This window comes from Oryctolagus cuniculus, chromosome 12, assembly GCF_051225735.1.
Source record: "Oryctolagus cuniculus isolate XC-2025 breed Fujian yellow rabbit chromosome 12, ASM5122573v1, whole genome shotgun sequence".
NCBI classification, from domain to species: domain Eukaryota; kingdom Metazoa; phylum Chordata; class Mammalia; order Lagomorpha; family Leporidae; genus Oryctolagus; species Oryctolagus cuniculus.
The window spans coordinates 82066904-82086829 of record NC_142878.1 but is presented as its reverse complement, the minus strand read 5'-3'; the positions used below and the strand labels follow the sequence as shown (position 1 = coordinate 82086829).

Below are 19926 nucleotides of genomic sequence, written 5' to 3'. Positions count from 1 at the left end.
CCCAAATCTGACCCTGAACTCTATATTCACACCAGTATTCTTAAATACCGCATGTGGCCTGTGATGGGTAGAGAAGGGAAAAGAAACTGTCCCCAGCAGGCCCAATGACAAAGTATAGTTGGCAACATTTATCTCCCTTAGTGAGAATTTTTTTTAAATAATTCTTAATTCAAGAAAGCAACTGAAATCTATGACTGAGAAAAGATAATTCACCCTTGATATATCCAACATCATGACACATGAAGTCTTTAATAAACAGTAGCATTTACTGTTCCCAGAGGTTTTGGAAGTTAGACGTTAGGATGCATTCTCTACAGATTTAAATTATTACCATTCACAAAACACTAAAAATGAAATGTCCACAAGATTTTATATTTTAATTTCAGTGTTTCAACTAGTTACAAATAACGATTTTGAAAACAGACTAGTTTTTCCCTATCTCAGTTGTTACGGCTCAAATGTTGAAGTGTGCTAGCAACTAAAATAAAGTCACCAAAGTAAGAAAAGAGTTTCAAATATCAGTTTATCACTTGGATATTAACAACAATAAAAATAAGAATTTGCTGACAAAATAATTTTAGTTTTGAAGTATTTGGACAACTGTCACTGAAATGTTCACTATGACATAAGATGCAGTAGCAGATGGAAGACAGCAAAACAAACACAAAAACTTAAAAGTTCAAAATCATTTTCTTCCTTACTTGGTTCATTTCTAATCACCATTTTCTATCACCATTTTCTATAGCTTACCGGTAAGCTCCTGCATTAACAATTCAGCTTTGTGCCACAAATACTTACATTAATTTTAAAGTAACAATGCTTTACCTACATTAAAAAAAAATCAGTAGTAATTATAAGGCAGATCAACAGGTAGTCGTGCATCTAAATCTGAAGTAATATTAAAAAATAGAAAAATCTATCTGTGCTGTTCCTGTGTTTGGGAGAATATCCAGAGGACTCCATGGTATGGAATTTTCTCCAGCTTGCTTATCCTTCTTCAATCCTTTGGCCCAGAGCCAGGGTTTTCCAGTGGCAAAGTCTTACATCCATCATAGTCTAATGAAGGGAGATGGGCAACTTGTTCTTTTGCCCAGTAAGATGGCAGACATGAGTCACTTTCTCCCTTAATCTCCCAACCTTCTGCAACAGCAGCTTAATTATCAAGTATACTTTAAAAAGTTATTTCATAACCAAAATTTTTAACCATAATCCATCCTCCATTTGCGCACATACTATGTTGAAGCATGTTGATATTGACAATTACTACAGTGTAACATTTACTAATGTAAAAAAGTAGCCATAATTTAACGAATACAAACACCAAATTATGCAAATGTCAATTTAAATGAGATCACTTTCTATGAATTTCAAGTTAATATAAATTGTTTTATAAAAACTAATTATGAAACACAAAGACAATAGAAATATAAGTTATTTATTAATCAATCCACTTACAAAGCAGGTGGCTTAATGCAAGCTTATTGACATCTTCACATATGATCCATGGGAACATGTCTTCCACATACAGACAGTGATAGTACTGACTGGATGCATTTGCAATCTGGGGCATATTAAGCATATTTAAACAAATAAAATTAGACTATCCTGTATATGAAAGTATCTTGATAATATGTATCCTTAAGTGGATTAAAACTTCCTCCAAAGGAGAAATGTTAGTATGTTAACTTAACTTTATATTCTATATTATGCAGTAAATCTTAACTATAGAAATTAAAAATTTTAAATCAGTGATCGACTCTTGGTAATGTATGAAGTGGGAGTATATAACCATAGCAACAGTAGGTTGACAGTATAATTTGTGCCTCACAGTTTCTGCAGATTTATTGTTTTCAAGTTTAGAGAGAAATAAAACAAGAGACATGTAGATTCAGCTGACTTTATTTATCTTGAGACTAATAAAAATCCCTTAAAAGTGATCCTGGGACCTTTAGAAGTTCTATGAATGCATAGATACCTGCTAATGACTGAAATTCTAAACCTTGACTAAATGTGTTTACAAAATCAACGTAAGCAGATATCTTCACTATTCATGCTTGGCAGAAGACTGAACAAAACTCTACATGTCTTTTTCAATTTCCCTAAAATTTGTTAAATCTGCAAGTATGTACAATCCAGGTAACTGAATTTAATATTTAGTGTTCATCAGAGCTGTTTCACAGCAGCAAAAATTCAATCAGGGAAAGAAAGTTCTAAATGATGTAGGAAAAAGATAAATACAATCAGAACAGCAGTCTAAATGTATGATATCAATATTCAACTCTATCTGCACTGTGCTGAGAGGAAAAGGATACACCAAGAAAATTTCTATTGATCACTCTGGTGATATGGATACCACCTGCATCTGATTGAATATGGGTTGTAGTCTGTTCCCAGTATTAAGGATGGTATTTAACCCAGAACTCCATATTGTAAATATACAGCAGCCATTTTGTCCTAATTAAGGAATGTCTTAATACACAATATTATCATTTTCTAGAGGATCTTTATACATTAAACTAAAGTACATGATTGATTAAATTAAAGGTTAGTAATGGATAAAAAAATTTCATAATTCTCAAGGCTTGGTACTATGTAAAAAACAAAGACCACAAAACTCTACTTACTAAAGCAGCTAATCTTGCCTGCAAGTTTAGGGTCACAAGCCCATAATATGTGCAAAGAAATGCAATACAAGGAACCATGCAAAAATACAGTAAAATGATACGGGAAAAATGTCAAATCTAGAAAAAAAAAAAGCTTTATAAATACATCAAAATCAACTGTATACATAAATTGTAGGGCTAGCATTAGTTGTACCATATAGCAGAGCCAGCACTCTAAGTTCAATGCTTTCATATCTGCGCAGGTAAGTCATGCCATCTTTGGTTGACTGCAGTACCAGGAAGGATGGGAACGCGAGGGAGGGCAAGAGTCCCGAAACATGGTGTCAACTTTCACTTGGCAGCTGGGCCTCAATGTCCACTCTGCATATGGGGCACTTCTTATTGGTAATCAGCCATTGGTCAACACACACTTGGTGGAAAAGGTGCATACATGGAAGGCGTCTAGCAATGGCAAAGAAAACAAAAAGCAAGTTAATTTTAAAAATGACAATTACCAGGCCATTTATTTGTAAAGAAGTTATGCATGAAATAATTCAGCACTGTTTTAAAGTTACTAGGCACTTTATCTTCTGGAGAAAAAAAACATCTCCCTTATGGGCAGTATAATATAGAAATGACTAAGATAATGAACTGTAATAGTAATGGAATGAAATTATATAACATCAACAATCGTAAGAACAAAAATTACGTTGGCAGCCATTCCGGTTTTGTCTATGTGCATGAGCTCTCAATGCTATGGAGCCGGCAGTATGTTCTCTATCACATAACACTGCATACATATTTCTAATACCAAATCACTGTATTTTTCAATATATTCTCTAATGTAATAATCTCTCAAAAAAATTAGAATTTATGTTGTAAATATATAGTAGCCATGTTGTTATAATTAAGGACATATTATTTTATATCCAGAAGATTTTGATATATTAAACTTTAATACATGACTGACTAAAAATCAATAATATTGTTTTCACAGGATAACTGTCATACCCACTTACTTCTGTGCTACCATTTTATTGGCAGGTCAAAAGGAGATGTTTACTTTAGGATACCATAAATATTATCAATAAGAAAGGGAGAAATAAAGCTTCCAGGAAGACAGAGTACCACTGAATTTCAGTATAAATGTGGGATAAAAGTAACTGACCCAATGTCCATTATTACTACTGTCCATTGTTGAAAGCACTTTGACTTCCTAATGTTTTGTAAAACTAGTAGCTAAAAAGAGGTATTCTAATTATTTCTTGAACAATATTAGTCAATATTGTAAAAGCAACTAACTTTCATATTTATAAATCTCCATTGAAAACACAGCACTCAAATTACTTTCTATGTGGTATGGTAGGCAATAATTTATAATTTTTGCCTTCTCAGTATAATTATAAAGTAGATCAACATTATTATCACATGGTTCTACAATATGTCATAGAACCTGCTTTAAGGCATTATGTGACATTGAAAAATCAGGAAATAGTAACAAAACACTAAGTGTACAGATAGAAAGAAAACCTAAAATTAATACTGGTTTAGCAAAATAACCTAACACTTTCTAAATTATAAAAGTCAAAGTAGAGAACAGTCCGACAAGCTGCGAGGAAATCTTAGAGCTAAATCAATTTTAGAAAGCCCTGTCAACCAAACTGCATCCAACCAGTCTAGATTCCTGTTTTTAAGCTTTGGGGAATACAGTAGTGTAATTCCCCAGATCTCCAAGTCTCTCAGATTCTTCTTTCTGAAAGATTTACAAAAGCTAGCCTTGGTGTGAGCTTAAAATAATCTTTTTATTCCTTCACTCACTGTAAAAAGCCTGTTCTACACATCAGAAGTTGATAACAGGTATGCCAGAAATAATCTTCATTTGGTTTCTAGTTTACTTTCAAATAAAGCCCTTGTCAAGTTTTGACAATGGATTTTAGTTAATTAATATCTAGTTACCTCACATCTTCACCTTCCTCTAAAATAGACAAACAGATAGTACATTTTTCCTCGGTGTCTTCCTCAGTCCCTTCTTCCCCATCTTGTTTGCAGTGCAGTTTCCTCTGTGAGAACCAATCAGTTGTTACCTTATTAGTAGAGATGACATTATTGAACAACTGAGTAAAGTCTGTGTTTATTTCAAAAACAAAACAAAAAACAAAACCATACCACACATCACCCCCAACTTATTTCCCAAGTAAGACTGTCATGAATTAATGGATGAATTAAATGATTATCAATTAAGATTCTTTTAAGACCCTCTACTACCCAGCATCAAAAGTAAAATCAAATTTAACAGAAATACATTAGTTTGAAATCTATTACTTTTAATCCTCAATGAAGATTCCAAATAATACAAATTCTATTTTTGTTCTATCATGAGCATAGTTAAATACATTTTATTTTACTAATTAATATTTCAATAATATCCATATAAATTAATGTTACAGTATTTAGACAGTTGAAAGAACTTAAATTTAGTTGCAACACTTCACTAATACTCTTATAAACAGATGAAAAATATAAAGAAGAGTCATTTTTACACCTTAATATTATTCTCTGTATAGCACAGAGCATCATTTAAGAAACTTATTTGACATGTCTACTCTTAACTTCCAAGGAAGGAAATATTAGAATTATAGAGCAACTAAATATCCATCAAGGTAAGTGATTACTTAAAAAAAAAAAAATTACAGTATTGTCATGATGTAAACTATTAAGAAGAATGTAGCTGTGGCTTAGTAGGTAAAGCTGTGGCCTGCAGTGCCAGCATCCCATTAGGGGTGCCAGTCCAAGTCTTGGCTGCTCCACTTTGGATCCAGCCCCCTGCTACAGGCCTGGGAAAAACAGCAGAGGATGACCCAACTGCTTGTGTCACTGCTACCCTATGGGAGACCTGCAGAAGGCTCCTGGCTCATGGCTTCGGCCTCACCCAGACCCAGCTGTTGTAGCCATCTGGGGAGTTAACCAAGTGCCTGGACTATCTCTCTCTCTCCCTTTCTCTGTAACTCTTTCAAATAAGTAAATAAATCTTGAAAAAAAAATATATAGGTGAGCTGAGTACTGACAGAATACAAAGGCAACATACAAAACTATCTGCACATCATCCTCTTTGTATTATGTTTTAATGCAAAAGAAATATATGTGTGTGTGTGTGTGTACATTATAGAAGGCACAAAAATTCTGGAAGAAGAATTTATTTCTGTACTTCCAAGAAAATGTTAATCCTAAGTATATTTTGCTTCAGTAATAACAGAGAGTGCCAGCATTCCATATAGGAGCCGGTAAGTATCCTGACTGCTCCACTTCTGATCAAGCTCTCTGTTAATAGCTGGGAAAGCAGTGGAAGATGGCCCAAGTGCTTGAGCTGCTGCACCCATGTGGGAGACCTGGAAGAAGCTCCTGGCTCCTGGCATCAGATTGGTCCAGCTCTGGCTGTTGCAGCCATTTGAGGAGTGAAGCAGTGGATAGAAGACTGCTCTCTGTCTCTCTGTAACTCTGCCTCTCAAATAAATAAATCTTTAAAAATAAGTAAGTAAATAAATAACATATCTACTAGGTTCCACAAGTTCAACGGAAAGCCATAATACTGAACGTTACACATTTCAATAATATTCTAGAAGTTTCATGGAATAATTTCTTACCTTTTTATATTTATGGGGATATGTACATCTTTCAATTGTCCCCTGGGATGCTCCACGATTGACATTTCCTAATCTTTCTTCCAAATGAATCAGTTCCTGAAAGGGAAGGGTAACTACGATTAAAAGCCAGGACGATAATATTTTAAACAATGTTGTCAATACTGTACAGGAGTAATAATCTTACATTTGACAAGGTAACAGTTTGTTTACACAACAGTTCTTATATATGGTATAGCAAATGATGGTTTCAAAATTTTTTGCTCAGCCACCTGAAGTAGTTTCACAAAGTCATCCTTATAAATTTGGGTAACAATATAAGTATTACCACATGGTATTACAAAATCAGTAAGTTTGTACACATGTAGAAGAAATCATTCATTCTAGCAAATTAGGGAAGCAAATTAAACAATTTTCATAAATCATATCAACTGTAATTTCTAAACTAACATGAAGAAACAAGGACTTGAAATATTTAGCTACAAAGTAAATTATTTAAGCTATTTTTGTCTCCAGCAATGTTTCACTAAAAATTAAGCTCAGGCAAAGGCAAAGGTTTGGGGCTGGCTTTGTGGTGCAGCAGGTTGAGCCGCTGCCTACAATACTGGCACACTGTATGGGACCCAGTTCCAATGCTGGCTACTCCATGTCTGATGCACCTTCCTGCTAATATGCCTAGGAATGCAGTGGAAGTTGGCCCAAGTGCTTGAGCCCCTGCACCCATGTGGGAGCTCCTCGCTTTGGTCTGGTGCAGCCTTAGCCCTTGTGGTCATTTGGGGAGTGAACCACAGGATGGAAGATCTGTCTCTCTCTTTGTAATTCTGCAGATTTATTTATTTGAAAACACTCATGGGATGCTGGCACTGTAAGCAGAAGCTTTACCCAATATACCACAATGCCTGTCCCGAAATAAATAAATCATTAAAACCAGAAAAAAAAAAGCATCAAGGTTTTCCCCATACATTAAATTATATTGTTCACTATTTTTATACTGATTTAATATATCTTTATATTTAGATATTTTAATTTATTCTTTAAATACTTTTTAACCTAAGATTAATGTTTCCTATCAAATTTTCTATAACCCCAGAAGCAATATCAGAAAATGGTACATTTTACTGCTTCATGATTCCCAGTCATTGTATTAGTCCTACGTAATTATGAATACTAGCAACATATCTATATATATATTCTTCTGCACTGAAAATACTGTGATACATATCTTCACTTATTACATACCTCAAAATTGCCCCTGAAAGGACCTCTGAATGATGTTCCATCCAATCCTGATGAAATGTAACGGATATGAGGATAGCCTGCCATGTCAGGAACCTGTTTTAATAAAAAAAAAAAAAAAAAAAAAGACAGACTAAATCAGTTAAGAACAGATGTGTAACTGACTATTAACACTGAATAATTCAAGATATTCATTGCTCTCCAAGTACTCAAAAATTCAATCAACCTTAGTAAATACACATAAGTACAACTAAGCATTCAGTAGTGGGGCTGGCACTGGTGTAGCAGGTAAAGCCACCACCTGCAGTGCCAGCATCCCATATGGGTACCAGTTCTAGTCCCAGGTGCTCCACTTCCAATCCAGCTCTCTGCTATGGCCTGGGAAGCAGTGGAAGATGAGGCAAGTCCTTGGGCCCCTGCACACGTGTGGGATACACAGAAGCTCCTGACTCCTGGCTTCAGACCAGCCCAGCTCCAGCTGTTGTGGCCATCTGGGGAGTGAACCAGTGGATGGAAGAGTGGATGGAAGACCCCTCTCCCTCTCTCTCTCCCCTCCCCTCTCTCCGTCCCTCCCTTCCTCCACCTCTATGTAACTCTGTCCCTCAAATAAATAAATCTCTAAAAAAAAAAACCTCTCATAACACTAACAATATGATCAGAATAGAAAAAAAAAACAGTTGTTTCATGAAATAAAGATTTCCTGATTTACATAAAGAATCCTATGTAGCAAACACTCTCACATAATCCTGATGCTCTTGGTACCTCAAACTTCAAGAGGAAAATTATATGACCTTATTATTATTTTTTTTTTTTGACAGGCAGAGTGGATAGTGAGAGAGAGACAGAGAGAAAGGTCTTCCTTTGCCGTTGGTTCACCCTCCAATGGCCGCCGCGGCTGGTGCACTACAGCCGGCGCACTGCGCTGATCCGACGGCAGGAGCCAGGTGCTTTTCCTGGTCTCCCATGGGGTGCAGAGTCCAAGCACTTGGGCCATCCTCCACTGCACTCCTGGGCCACAGCAGAGAGTGGGCCTGGAAGAGGGGCAACCGGGACAGAATCCGGTGCCCCGACCAGGACTAGAACCCGGTGTGCTGGCGCCGCTAGGTGGAGGATTAGCCTATTGAGCCACGGCACTGGCCCGTGATCTTATCAATAGATAAAAATGCACAGAATTTTCCAACAAAACTCAACCTCAAGATAATAGTCTTCGTGCCAGTGCTGCAGTTTAGAAAGCTAAGCCTCCACCTGCCGTGCAGACATGCCACATGGGCGCCAGTTCAAGTCCCAGCTGCTCATTTCCGACCAGCTCCCTGATAATGCAGCTGGGAAGGCAGAAGAAGATGGTCCAAGTGCTTGGGCCCCTGCACCCACGTGGGAGACCCAGAAGAAGCTTTCAGCTTCTGGAGGAGCCCCAGCCATTGAGGCCATTTGGGGAGTGAACCAAAGAATGGAAGATATCTCTCTTTCTCCCTGTATCTCTGCCTTTGAAATAAGTAAATAAATCTTAAAAAAAAAAAAAAAAAAAAAAAAGGCCGGCGCCGCGGCTCACTAGGCTAATCCTCCGCCTAGCGGCGCCGGCACACCGGGTTCTAGTCCCGGTCGGGGCGCCGGATTCTGTCCCAGTTGCCCCTCTTCCAGGCCAGCTCTCTGCTGTGGCCAGGGAGTGCAGTGGAGGATGGCCCAGGTGCTTGGGCCCTGCACCCCATGGGAGACCAGGAAAAGCACCTGGCTCCTGGCTCCTGCCATCGGATCAGCGCGGTGCACCGGCCGCAGCGCGCCGGCCGTGGCGGCCATTGGAGGGTGAACCAAAGGCAAAGGAAGACCTTTCTGTCTCTCTCTCTCACTGTCCACTCTGCCTGTCAAAAAAAAAAAAAAAAAAAAAAAAAGAAGAGGTAAGAGTCTTACGTTCTTTCCTTTAGCTTCCTAACAACCAAAGGCATCCATCCCCCATTTTTTATTTGGCTCTGTTAGTGGGAATTTTATCAGTGTTTTCTAAGGTTTTGTTAGATACAGTCAATCCTCAATGGATGTGGGTTCCACATTTGTGAACCGGCCTGCAGGCTAAAATGTGCTGATTACCCTAAAATCAATTTTTGCTTTCAAAGTAATTCATGGACATGCACAGAGCAACCAAAAACTTCAGTTGATCAACATGTGTATTCTCAATTAAGACAGAACAAGGCACTGCCTTCTTGTTTCAGTTTACACTATAAAAAAAAAAATGTATCTTTTGTGGTCTACTTTGTGCCATGTTTTTCTGTGCTTTTAGTTGCTGACATCATTGTTTAAAACAGCCCTGAAGAATAAGTTTAACTACTGCCTAGTGGTGCTAAGCTAAGAAGGCAAGGTATTATGTACCTCATGGAGAAAATATGTAACAGTAAGTTTCATTCAGGTGTGTCTGATTAGCTATTACTTCACCATTAAGGACTGAACAATATACATTAAATATGTTACTGTTAAACAGAAACATACATAAAACAAAGCTATATACTTATCAACTGTTCCGATACAGTTTTGTAGTATTCTGTCCTGTATTGTCCCAAAGAGTAAAGGTTCCATATTTGCTAACACACTGTTCACAGCAAATGTACAGTACATAACCCCTGTGAATACTGATATGATAGTCAGCTGCATCAGGAATACAGATTCTGGTGTAAAGCATCACTCGTCCATCTTTATAAATAAATCTCCAACATTACTTTTTTTTTTTTTTTTTTTTTTTTGACAGGCAGAGTGGACAGTGAGAGAGAGAGAGACAGAGAGAAAGGTCTTCCTTTGCCGTTGGTTCACCCTCCAATGGCCGCCGCGGCCGGCGCGCTGCGGCCGGCGCACTGCGCTGATCCGATGGCAGGAGCCAGGAGCCAGGTGCTTTTCCTGGTCTCCCATGGGGTGCAGGACCCAAGCACCTGGGCCATCCTCCACTGCACTCCCTGGCCACAGCAGAGGGCTGGCCTGGAAGAGGGGCAACCGGGACAGAATCCGGCGCCCCGACCGGGACTGGAACCCGGTGTGCCGGCGCCGCTAGGCGGAGGATTAGCCTAGTGAGCCGCGGCGCCGGCCCTCCAACATTACTTCTTAATCAACCTCCACAGAATCATAACATAGACCCACCCACAGCAGGCTTTTTAGTTTTTTTTTTTTTAAATATACTTTTTTAAGATTTATTTATTTATTTGAAAGGCAGAGGCAGAGAGAGAGAGAAAGAGAGACAGAGAGGTCTTCCATCTGCTGGTTCACTCTCCAAATGGCTGCTGCAACGACACTGGTGTAGGGGCCACCTTCAACTGCTTTCCCAGGCCACAGCAGAGAGCTGGATCAGAAGTGAACAGCAGAGTCTCGAACTGGCACCCATATTGGATGCTGGCACCACAGGCGGTGGCTTTACCTGCTACACCACAATGCCGGCCCCTAGTTGATGGTTTTTTGTTGTTATTGTTTTAAGATTTATTTTATTTATTTAAAATCAGAGTAAAGGAGAGAGGGGAGAGAGAGAGAGAGAATCTTTAAACCACTGATTCACTCCCCAAATGGCTGCAGTGGTAAGGGCTGTGCCAAGCTGAAGCCAGGAGCTTCTTCCAGGTCTCCTATGTGGGTGTAGGGGCCCAAGCACATGGGTCATTTTCTGCTACTTTCCTAGGTGCATTAACAGGGAGCTGGATCAGAAGTGGAGCAGCTGAGACTTGAACTGGCACCCACATGGGATGCCAGTGTTGCAGGTGGCAGCTTTGCCTGCTATGCCATAGTGCCAGTCCTAGATTTCTTAGTTTTAAGAGATGACTCATGGGGCTGGCACCATGGCACAGAAGGTTAACCCTCTGCCTGCAATGTTAGCATTACATATGGGTGTCTGCTCGAGTCCTGGCTGCTCTACTTCTGATCCTGCTTACTTCTAATGTGCTTACAAAAATAGCAGAAGGTAGTCCAAGTACTTGTGCCCTTGCATCCATGTGTGACACCTGGAAGAAGCTCCTGACTTTGGCCTGGCCCAGGTGTAGCCATTGGAGCCATTTGAGGAGTAAACCAGCAGATGGAGATTTCTCTCTCTGTATCTTTGCCTTTCAAATAAATAAATCTTTTAAAAAAGAGTGATTCATATGTGGAAAAGAATTCAAAAGTAAGTAAGCAGTAACTTTTATTACATAAACTATCTGCAACTTTCATTATACTAACATCAATACTACTTCACAGCATCAAGAAGTTCAGAAATGGCTGGAAGTACCCAAACTTTCACTTACCCTGAAACTCTCTCCCTAGGCTCCCCTTCCTCTAGCTTTTATGGTTGAGCTTCTCCTTTCTGACAGAAACTTAATCCTTAGCCCTTGCTTCTCATCTTCTCCAGTTTTCCCCATCTAGTTTCATCCTTCCTTACCTAATTCCCATCCTTCTCTTCAGTATCTTTAAGTAAGTCCTCTCTAATGGTTTTCTGTCTTAAATCTAAAAGGTGAAGCTTCTCCAAACCTAAATTCTCTCTTTGATTCCTGAAATTATTGCCAATCCTATTTCCAACTTTCCTTTCACAGCCAAGCTTATAAGTAGTCTATATTCACTGTCTCCACATTTCACCTTTACTATAAACTAAGTGCCCCATCTCCATCTCTCATCATTACTGACAGTAATCAGTCTCACCAAACCATCAATAACTCTTTTTTTGTTGTTTGTTTTTGACAGGCAGAGTGGACAGTGAGAGAGAGAGAGAGACAGACAGAGAGAAAGGTCTTCCTTTTGCCATTGGTTCACCCTCCAATGGCCGCCGCGGCCGGCGCACCACGCTGATCCCAAGGCAGGAGCCAGGTGCTTCTCCTGGTCTCCCATGCAGGTGCAGGGCCCAAGTACTTGGGCCATCCTCCACTGCACTCCCGGGCCACAGCAGAGAGCTGGCCTGGAAGAGGGGCAACTGAGACAGAATCCGGCGCCCCGACTGGGACTAGAACCTGGTGTGCCGGCGCCGCAAGGCGGAGGATTAGCCTGTTGAGCCGCGGCACCAGCTCACTAATTCTTTCAAAATGAGTGTATTCCACATTTCTCAAACTTCACCTTTATGTGATGAGAAGACTACAGATCATATTACTTTGACATGTTTGAAGTACAACACTATCATTTAAATACAGGATTGTCATTTTCCAATATTTTTAACTCTGGCATTTGATAAATTTTTTCCTGAGAATCTAATCTTCTCCCACAGATTCAATAGCACTATATAGTAATAGATAACCCAGATATCTCTGGAGGTTCAGACCATAAATTTAACTTTCTACTGGGAATTCAACCTTCATACAGTTATCTTAGATTCACTATGTCTAAAACTTAGCTCAGCTAACCCTTTCCTGAATCCTTCATCTAATATTCTCCAGTACAACAAATGTCACCACTCTATACCTTTTAACCATGCTAGAAACATAGGCATGATCCTACATACTACTCAAATGTGTCCCATCATTTTTATGCTAAGTGACATTGCCTTTGTTCAGGCATTCCCCAACATTTATCTTCTCTATTATAGTGTCTGAACAAGCTTCCTTTCTCTCACCCTTAAATCTACGGTCCATGTAAAGGGGGGGAGAGTTTCAGCCACAATATGATTAAATCACTCTAAAATCAAAAACATTAAGAAGGATGATTAGAAATTATCGTGATAGACCAAAAAATTGATTTTAAAAACATTTTGTACGTTGAAAGTACATTTTACTATGAAAACTATACAGATTTTAATATATCTGTATCTTTTCATAACACAATTTGCATCTAACAAGTTATTCTCAAATCCCATTAAAATAGGGAATAGCTAATGTATTAACCGAAAATGCTTTCAATAAAATATTTAGAAAAGGAAAACTACTTTTAGAAAGAGAATATGCCAGAATTTTGAAAATTTTCCATTTTACCATTAAAGGAAGTGCTCCTAATTGTAAGTGATGAAGTCGAGGAGGTGCGTGGTAATGGGCCAAGTGAGGATGCAATGCACCAGGTGTATAGGTAGCTGCAGTCACTCCAGCTTCAATTCCCAGTTCCCTGACAAGTAATAAAAACAGTTTAACTTTCAGGCCTCCTTACAGTGAATACTGATTAGAATCAAATATACTAGGGAAGGGAGATTCTGGAGTAAAGCATCATGCTTCCATCTTTATTAACAACAGAAATGGGGAATATAATGACATTTTCATCTAAGGTTTCTTAACATACAAAGCTGAGAAAAAGATAATTCAGCCCCAAAGATTTAACCAATAATTTTAAAATCTGAATACAAAGGTGGGGAGTGTATTAAGTTGTGAAAAGTAGACTCAGTTTAGGGAGTTAGCTTGGTGGCAAGCACCCCTGAAAAATGGGGGAAAAGCTCTACTCCTCTCACTTCCACATGGAATCTAGAGAAGAGTGTTGGTTATCAAAGGCTGGGGGTGGGGAATCAGGGGAAGGGAAGACTTCAGTCAGGTGGTACAAAGTTTCAGTTAGATAGGAGGAATATATCCTGGTGTTCTAGCATACAGGGTGGTAATCCCAGCCAACCATCAACATACTGTGCACTGCTCTATACATGGACTCAAATGTCATATTCTTCCCCATAAATACATATATAATTATTTGTCAAAAATAAAACCTTCTTTTGAGGAAAAAAAAGGCTCTACCCTTGCTTGCCATGGTTTGCTGACCTAGAACGCAGGTACCTATTCTGTCTTCTCCACCCCTACTCATCCAGAGGCAGCGCCTCACAGCTAAACAGAGGATTCTATTTCTCCACATCACCCTTCTGCTTGGCATTCCACTATGAAGAACCTCTTCCAGTAGTTTTAACAGAAGCTGCTGAGCATTGCTTTAAAATAAACAAGATACTGACCAGGCAGATCTCTCTGGAGCCTGTCGAGGATGTGAGGACATAGTCTGAGGCACATGAATATGATGCCCATGACCATAGTTTGGGTGCATTCTATGTGGATGGGGTGGGGGGCGTTCATGTGCCCGCCTGGAAACACAGAACACAAAAAGACCACTGGAAATAATTGAATAATTGGTTATTTCTTAATGCAGAAAAAAAATCTAGTATTACATTATAAGCATCTATAAATTGTGATAAAATTTATAAATTACAAAAATATAAGATTATATATAAATTAGTAATAAATCAAGAAATCATAACCTCATCCACAAATTTTAACTGCTCATTTATTCCAATGACTCCAATTCAAATATCATCCTAAGAAAAAATCAATTTTAACATTATCTTGTACACTTCTTTATAGCACAGAAATTTAAAACAAGATAATAATAGAAATGGAAAAGAAATAACTTTTAAAAAACACCCAACAAATTCTGTAGGCATAAACAAAGTATTTTATATAAACATATAGAGCATGAAAAGATGGGAACTATTTTACTTCAGTAACTCTTATTTTGTAAAATCATCTTAATTGGATGGAAACTGAGAAGAAAAAAATTTTAACCTTTTGGGCTGGTGGTGTGGCATAGCAAGCTAAGCCTCTGCCTGTAGCACTGGAATCCCATGGGCACCAGATCATATCCTGGATGCTCCACTTTCAATCCAGCTCTCTGTTATGGCCTGGGAAAGCAGTAGAAGATGACTCAAGTACTTGGGCCCCTGCACCTGCTTGGGAGACCAGGAAGAAGCTCCTGTGGCTCTGGATCAGCTCAGCTCTGGCCACTGCAGCCATCTGGGGAGTGAACAAGCAGATGAAAGACCTCTCTCTGTCTCTCCCTCTCTCTGTCTGTAACTCTACCTTTCAAATAAATATTTTTTAATGTTTTATATTTTTTCAAAATACAGGTAGTACATGTTATACTATTCAGGAAACCTAGTTAGCTACATTCACACTACATTCTGTATCCTGATTTACTGCATTTTCTCTTCCTAAAGTCAGCTGCATTTATAATTGCAAGTGGTCATAAAATTCTGAACAAAGAACACTACAAAAAGACTGACTCTTTCTTGGGCATGCAGATATCTCTGGAGTCCACTGAGGACATGAAGACATAGTCTGAAGCACGTGAATATGACCACAACCATACTTTGGGTGCATAATAGCTGCAATTTAATTTTTTTCTAGTTGTTTCTAACACATGCAGCTTTTGCATATCCACTCTTAATGACATTGAGTAATTTTCTAGCTACTACAGGATATGACTGTCACACTAGCAACTTTCTATCCAAAGAGTCACTATATGAAGGCATCAAAGATTCTGGATATAACCTTAAGTTATTGAACTAAAGGAAGAAGCTACACAAATGCTATATCATTAACTAGATCCAGAGTTAGGCAAACATTTAATGTGAAGGACAGAACAGTTAAGGTTTTTGATTCTACAGCACATTTAGTCTGTTACAACTACTCAATTTAGCCTTAGAATGAAAACAGTCACAGACTACATGGAAATGCACAAGTGTAGCCATTTCCCAAAAAAAACATTTTTCTTACAAAAATAGTCAAGCAGAATAAGATGAAGGGTTTGTTATTCTGAATTTAAAATTCAGATCCTAAGTTATCAAAAGCTCACTTATACTCTTTTCATACATTTTAGGGAATACAGTATTTTAATATTTAAGTATATAAAAAAATCAAGAAAAAATTTTCAATGTCAGATTGTAAAAATTCCATTAATACTTTTCTCTCCTTTGGATAGTATTATGTAATAAATCATATCAAATCTCTGATTAGTTTATTTTTTATTTTTATTTTTTTTGTCAGGCAGAGTGGACAGTGAGAGAGAGAGACAGAGAGAAAGGTCTTCCTTTTTACTGTTGGTTCACCCTCCAATGGCCGCCGCGCTGAGGCCGGCACATCGCGCTGATCCGAAGCCAGGAGCCAGGTGCTTCTCCTGGTCTCCCATGCAGGTGCAGGGCCCAAGCACTTGGGCCATCCTCCACTGCACTCCTGGGCCACAGCAGAGAGCTGGCCTGGAAGAGGGGCAACCAGAACAGAATCCAGCGCCCCGATCGGGACGAGAACCCGGGGTGCCAGTGCCACAGGCAGAGGATTAGCCTAGTGAGCCGCGGTGACGGCCCTCTGATTAGTTTAGATCTTGTTCCTCAATCTTAAACTTTGAATGAAGCTTTAACTACAAGATATTACAGAGACAGATGAACAAGAGATTAGTTTGCAGAAGGAAATGACCCTGGACCAAATGCTGAAAGTGGTATTGATTTCATTCAATAATCTGATACAAACTTGTCTGTGTAACAAGTAATTACTTATCATATAGACAAGTAGGTATTTATATATATGTATATAAACATCTGGTTAGCAGACAACCAGTTTCCTATGAACTGAGGATTTGGTATATTTAAGTTATTTCTAAAGACTGAAACAGAAATAGCAAGCATGATTTTCTTTTTAAAAATATAAACATACGTTGGATGCTGCATCATCCTCCTCCTCTGAACTTCCATCCTCTGCATCACTTCATGGGGATGCAGTCTCTGGGCTGGAGGTGCTGTGGCTGGAATATGGTGGGAAATTGGCTGGTGTGTAGGAGGAAGATGCTGAGGGATTGGTGCAGCTGTGCTGGCTAAATGAGTTGGAGGAGGGGGTGCCACAGGGTGTGATGCTGCATGAGAAGATATCTGAGAATGGAAAGCATGTACAGGATGAGGAATAACATAATCCACTTGAGGTGGAGGCTGAGTCTGAGGTGGTGGGTTTCCATGAGAGTGTGGGCAGGCAGAAGCTTGATGGTGAAGTGGTCTTGTCAAAGCAGCATCTGCAAGAAAAACATTTCAAGTATGTTACATAAGCACCAAGCAGTTGAGCATATATTGCTATTATTCATTCCTATTGTATTTGATAATATTAGCATATTTTATTTTAATGAGTATTTATGAATGTCTACATCATCTAAGCCAACTTTCTTATTTGAATAATTTTGGGTATCTTTCCTCATATCAAATTAAATAGTTTCACTCCATTCTGAGCTTCCCAACATTCTATTAGAGAAATATACCAAAATTCTCTTAAGAAATCCCTACTGATAAAAATTAGAAGTAACCCATAAGGCCTGTGCATGATTCCTCTTTTGTTTTTATTGTTTAGAATGCTTTTATTTAATAAATATAAATTTTGTAGGTATAGCTTTCGGAATATAGTGGTTCTTGCCCCCATGCCCACCTTCCCATCACCATTCCTGTCCTACCTCCTACTCCCTCTCCCATCCCATTTTTCATTAAGATTCATCTTTATATACAGAAGATCAACTCTATACTAAGATTGTATGATTCTTCTTGTGCACACTCCTTTTCCTATACACACATGTATACATATACATACACATACACTCTCAGGCCACTTTTCTAACATAAATTCCTATAAGTAGTTGTGAGTTAGAATAAATTCAGATACCCACCAACATATACAGAAATGCCCGCTTACTCTTACAATATCACTAAATATTTATTATTTACTAATCACATTTCTTCTTCTCAGAATCATTTTATGAAAGTATTTTTAAAAGTTCACAGAAAATGCCTATGATAAAAAAAAAAACTATGCATGGATTTCAAAACCTATTTTTCCATTTCACTTTCTCTGAATTTTTTGAAGTATCCTCATTTGTATATTCTATCTTCCAAAGTATCTTTTTTATTGAGGGCAAGGTGAGAACATATTCAAGGGTTGTACTTTTCTGTAGTTAAATCAGATAAATATTAGACTTATAAATATATAAGCCTTATTTTTTTGTAATTTACTGGATATAAGGAATTGTGGACAAGCAAGGAATCTGACAGTCCTTCTTAAAAGAACGAGAAAAATATTCTTCTACTGCTGCTCTTATCTCTCCCTGCCCCAGGTCAGTTTTCTTATACTATATTAAGATGAAGGAAACATTTCTACCTAGGAACTATGGAAGCTATGGAAGGAGGCCCCTAGCAAGATGGTTCCCTCCATTTCATTATTCCAGACTTCATGGTTCAAAGTGATCACTGAAAAACCCCTCTGGGGAACATACATCTCTCTTATTCAAAGAGATCTGCATCTACTTGATGCAAAAAATGTTGCCGGCGCCGTGGCTCAATAGGCTAATCCTCCACCTTGCGGCGCCGGCACGCCGGGTTCCAGTCCCGGTCGGGGCGCCGGATTCTGTCCCGGTTGCCCCTCTTCCAGGCCAGCTCTCTGCTATGGCCAGGGAGTGCAGTGGAGGATGGCCCAGGTGCTTGGGCCCTGCACCCCATGGGAGACCAGGAAAAGCACCTGGATCCTGGCTCCTGCCATCGGATCAGTGCGGTGCGTCGGCTGCAGCGGCGGCCATTGGAGGGTGAACCAACGGCAAAGGAAGACCTTTCTCTCTCTGTCTCTCTCTCTCACTGTCCACTCTGCCTATCAAAAAAAAAAAAAAAAAAAAATGTTGTCTCCTCCTTGAATTTCAATTTCATTCCAAATTTCATTCTGTTGGAAGATAGTCTTGGTAGTCTAGGATGAAGTTATGGTCATTCTCAAATTCTAGCACAGAAGAATTTTCTTCCATTTTTAACGCTTTTGATTCAGCAGGGGTAAAAGTTAGGCCAGCATAACTCACTCTGCTGCATTTGCAAAGGAAGCCTTGTCAACATGCATTTACAGGAAATTTTCAATAAATTCAATGTAAGTTGTATAAATTTTTAAACCAATTTTCTAAAAGTTATGCTTTCAAATCAATGCTTTATTCTGCAAGAAGGCACAAAATTCAGTACGTCTCAGTCACTAAAAAAAAGTCACTAGCATCCTTCCTCAAATTCACATTTCTTCCAGTTTCACTTCAAAGTTTTCTATTTCTAGAATCATTATGTAAGAAACAGTCACAAACATTACAGAATCTAAAAATTTTATTTGAGAATGAATCAATTTATCTAAGTTTGACTCTTCAGCCACCATTTATCTAAACAGAATTAATCATTACAGAAGTGATGTTCTCTAGATTCCCAGAGACCACGTCTCTTCCTTTTTCCAATTTTAAGCTGTTCTCTTGCCAGCTTAATAAAAATAACTGCATAAATATATACAATATTGTTTGTTAATTAAAAATAAAACTTAAAGATCTATGTCAGTATCAGACTCACTGAATCCTAACAGCTTAACAGTCTATAGCAATCATTTAATGATTAATCCTAGATAGCCTTACTTGTCTATCTTGTCAAAACCTCTTATTTTTCCAATTTCAGTATATGTGCTGCTGAAATAAACACTCATTATCTCTTATTAGTAAGCTTTTAAATGATAGCATTTTGAGTATAGTTCTTTTATCACTTTATCAAGACACATAAACTTCAAAATCAAGAAAAGCTTTTCTTATTGTACTAGTCTTATTGATATTCATATACTTTTTAAACAACAAACTATTCACTTGGGTCATCAAAGTTTTACAATTTATAGTAATCAACAATTACTCTCATTTTACAACTGTGAAGAAACTGAGGACAGGGAGATTTAAATAACATGCCCAAAGCCAGCACAATAATTATTCAGAGCTGG

The 19926-nt window shown here is 38.4% G+C and overlaps 1 protein-coding gene across 49 annotated transcripts in view; it reads right to left on the bottom strand.

Moving 5' to 3' along the window:
• Positions 1 to 1414: 1414 nt before the first annotated feature.
• Positions 1415 to 19926, bottom strand: part of RNF111 (ring finger protein 111) — a 137274-nt gene continuing 118762 nt past the window's right edge. For 16 of the 49 annotated variants that reach the window (XM_051821951.3, XM_017347988.4, XM_017347989.4 and 13 more), the window contains 7 exons: positions 16837 to 17185; positions 14310 to 14462; positions 13363 to 13489; positions 7481 to 7573; positions 6245 to 6340; positions 4560 to 4687; positions 1415 to 3065 (listed from right to left, as the gene is read on the bottom strand). In XM_051821951.3, the coding sequence (XP_051677911.1) occupies positions 2948 to 3065; positions 4560 to 4687; positions 6245 to 6340; positions 7481 to 7573; positions 13363 to 13489; positions 14310 to 14462; positions 16837 to 17185 (1064 nt within the window). In that variant the 3' untranslated portion in view covers positions 1415 to 2947. The remainder of the gene's footprint in view (positions 3066 to 4559; positions 4688 to 6244; positions 6341 to 7480; positions 7574 to 13362; positions 13490 to 14309; positions 14463 to 16836; positions 17186 to 19926) is intronic. The other 33 variants (XM_017347993.4, XM_008268951.5, XM_070054286.2 and 30 more) reach the window with 3 other exon arrangements.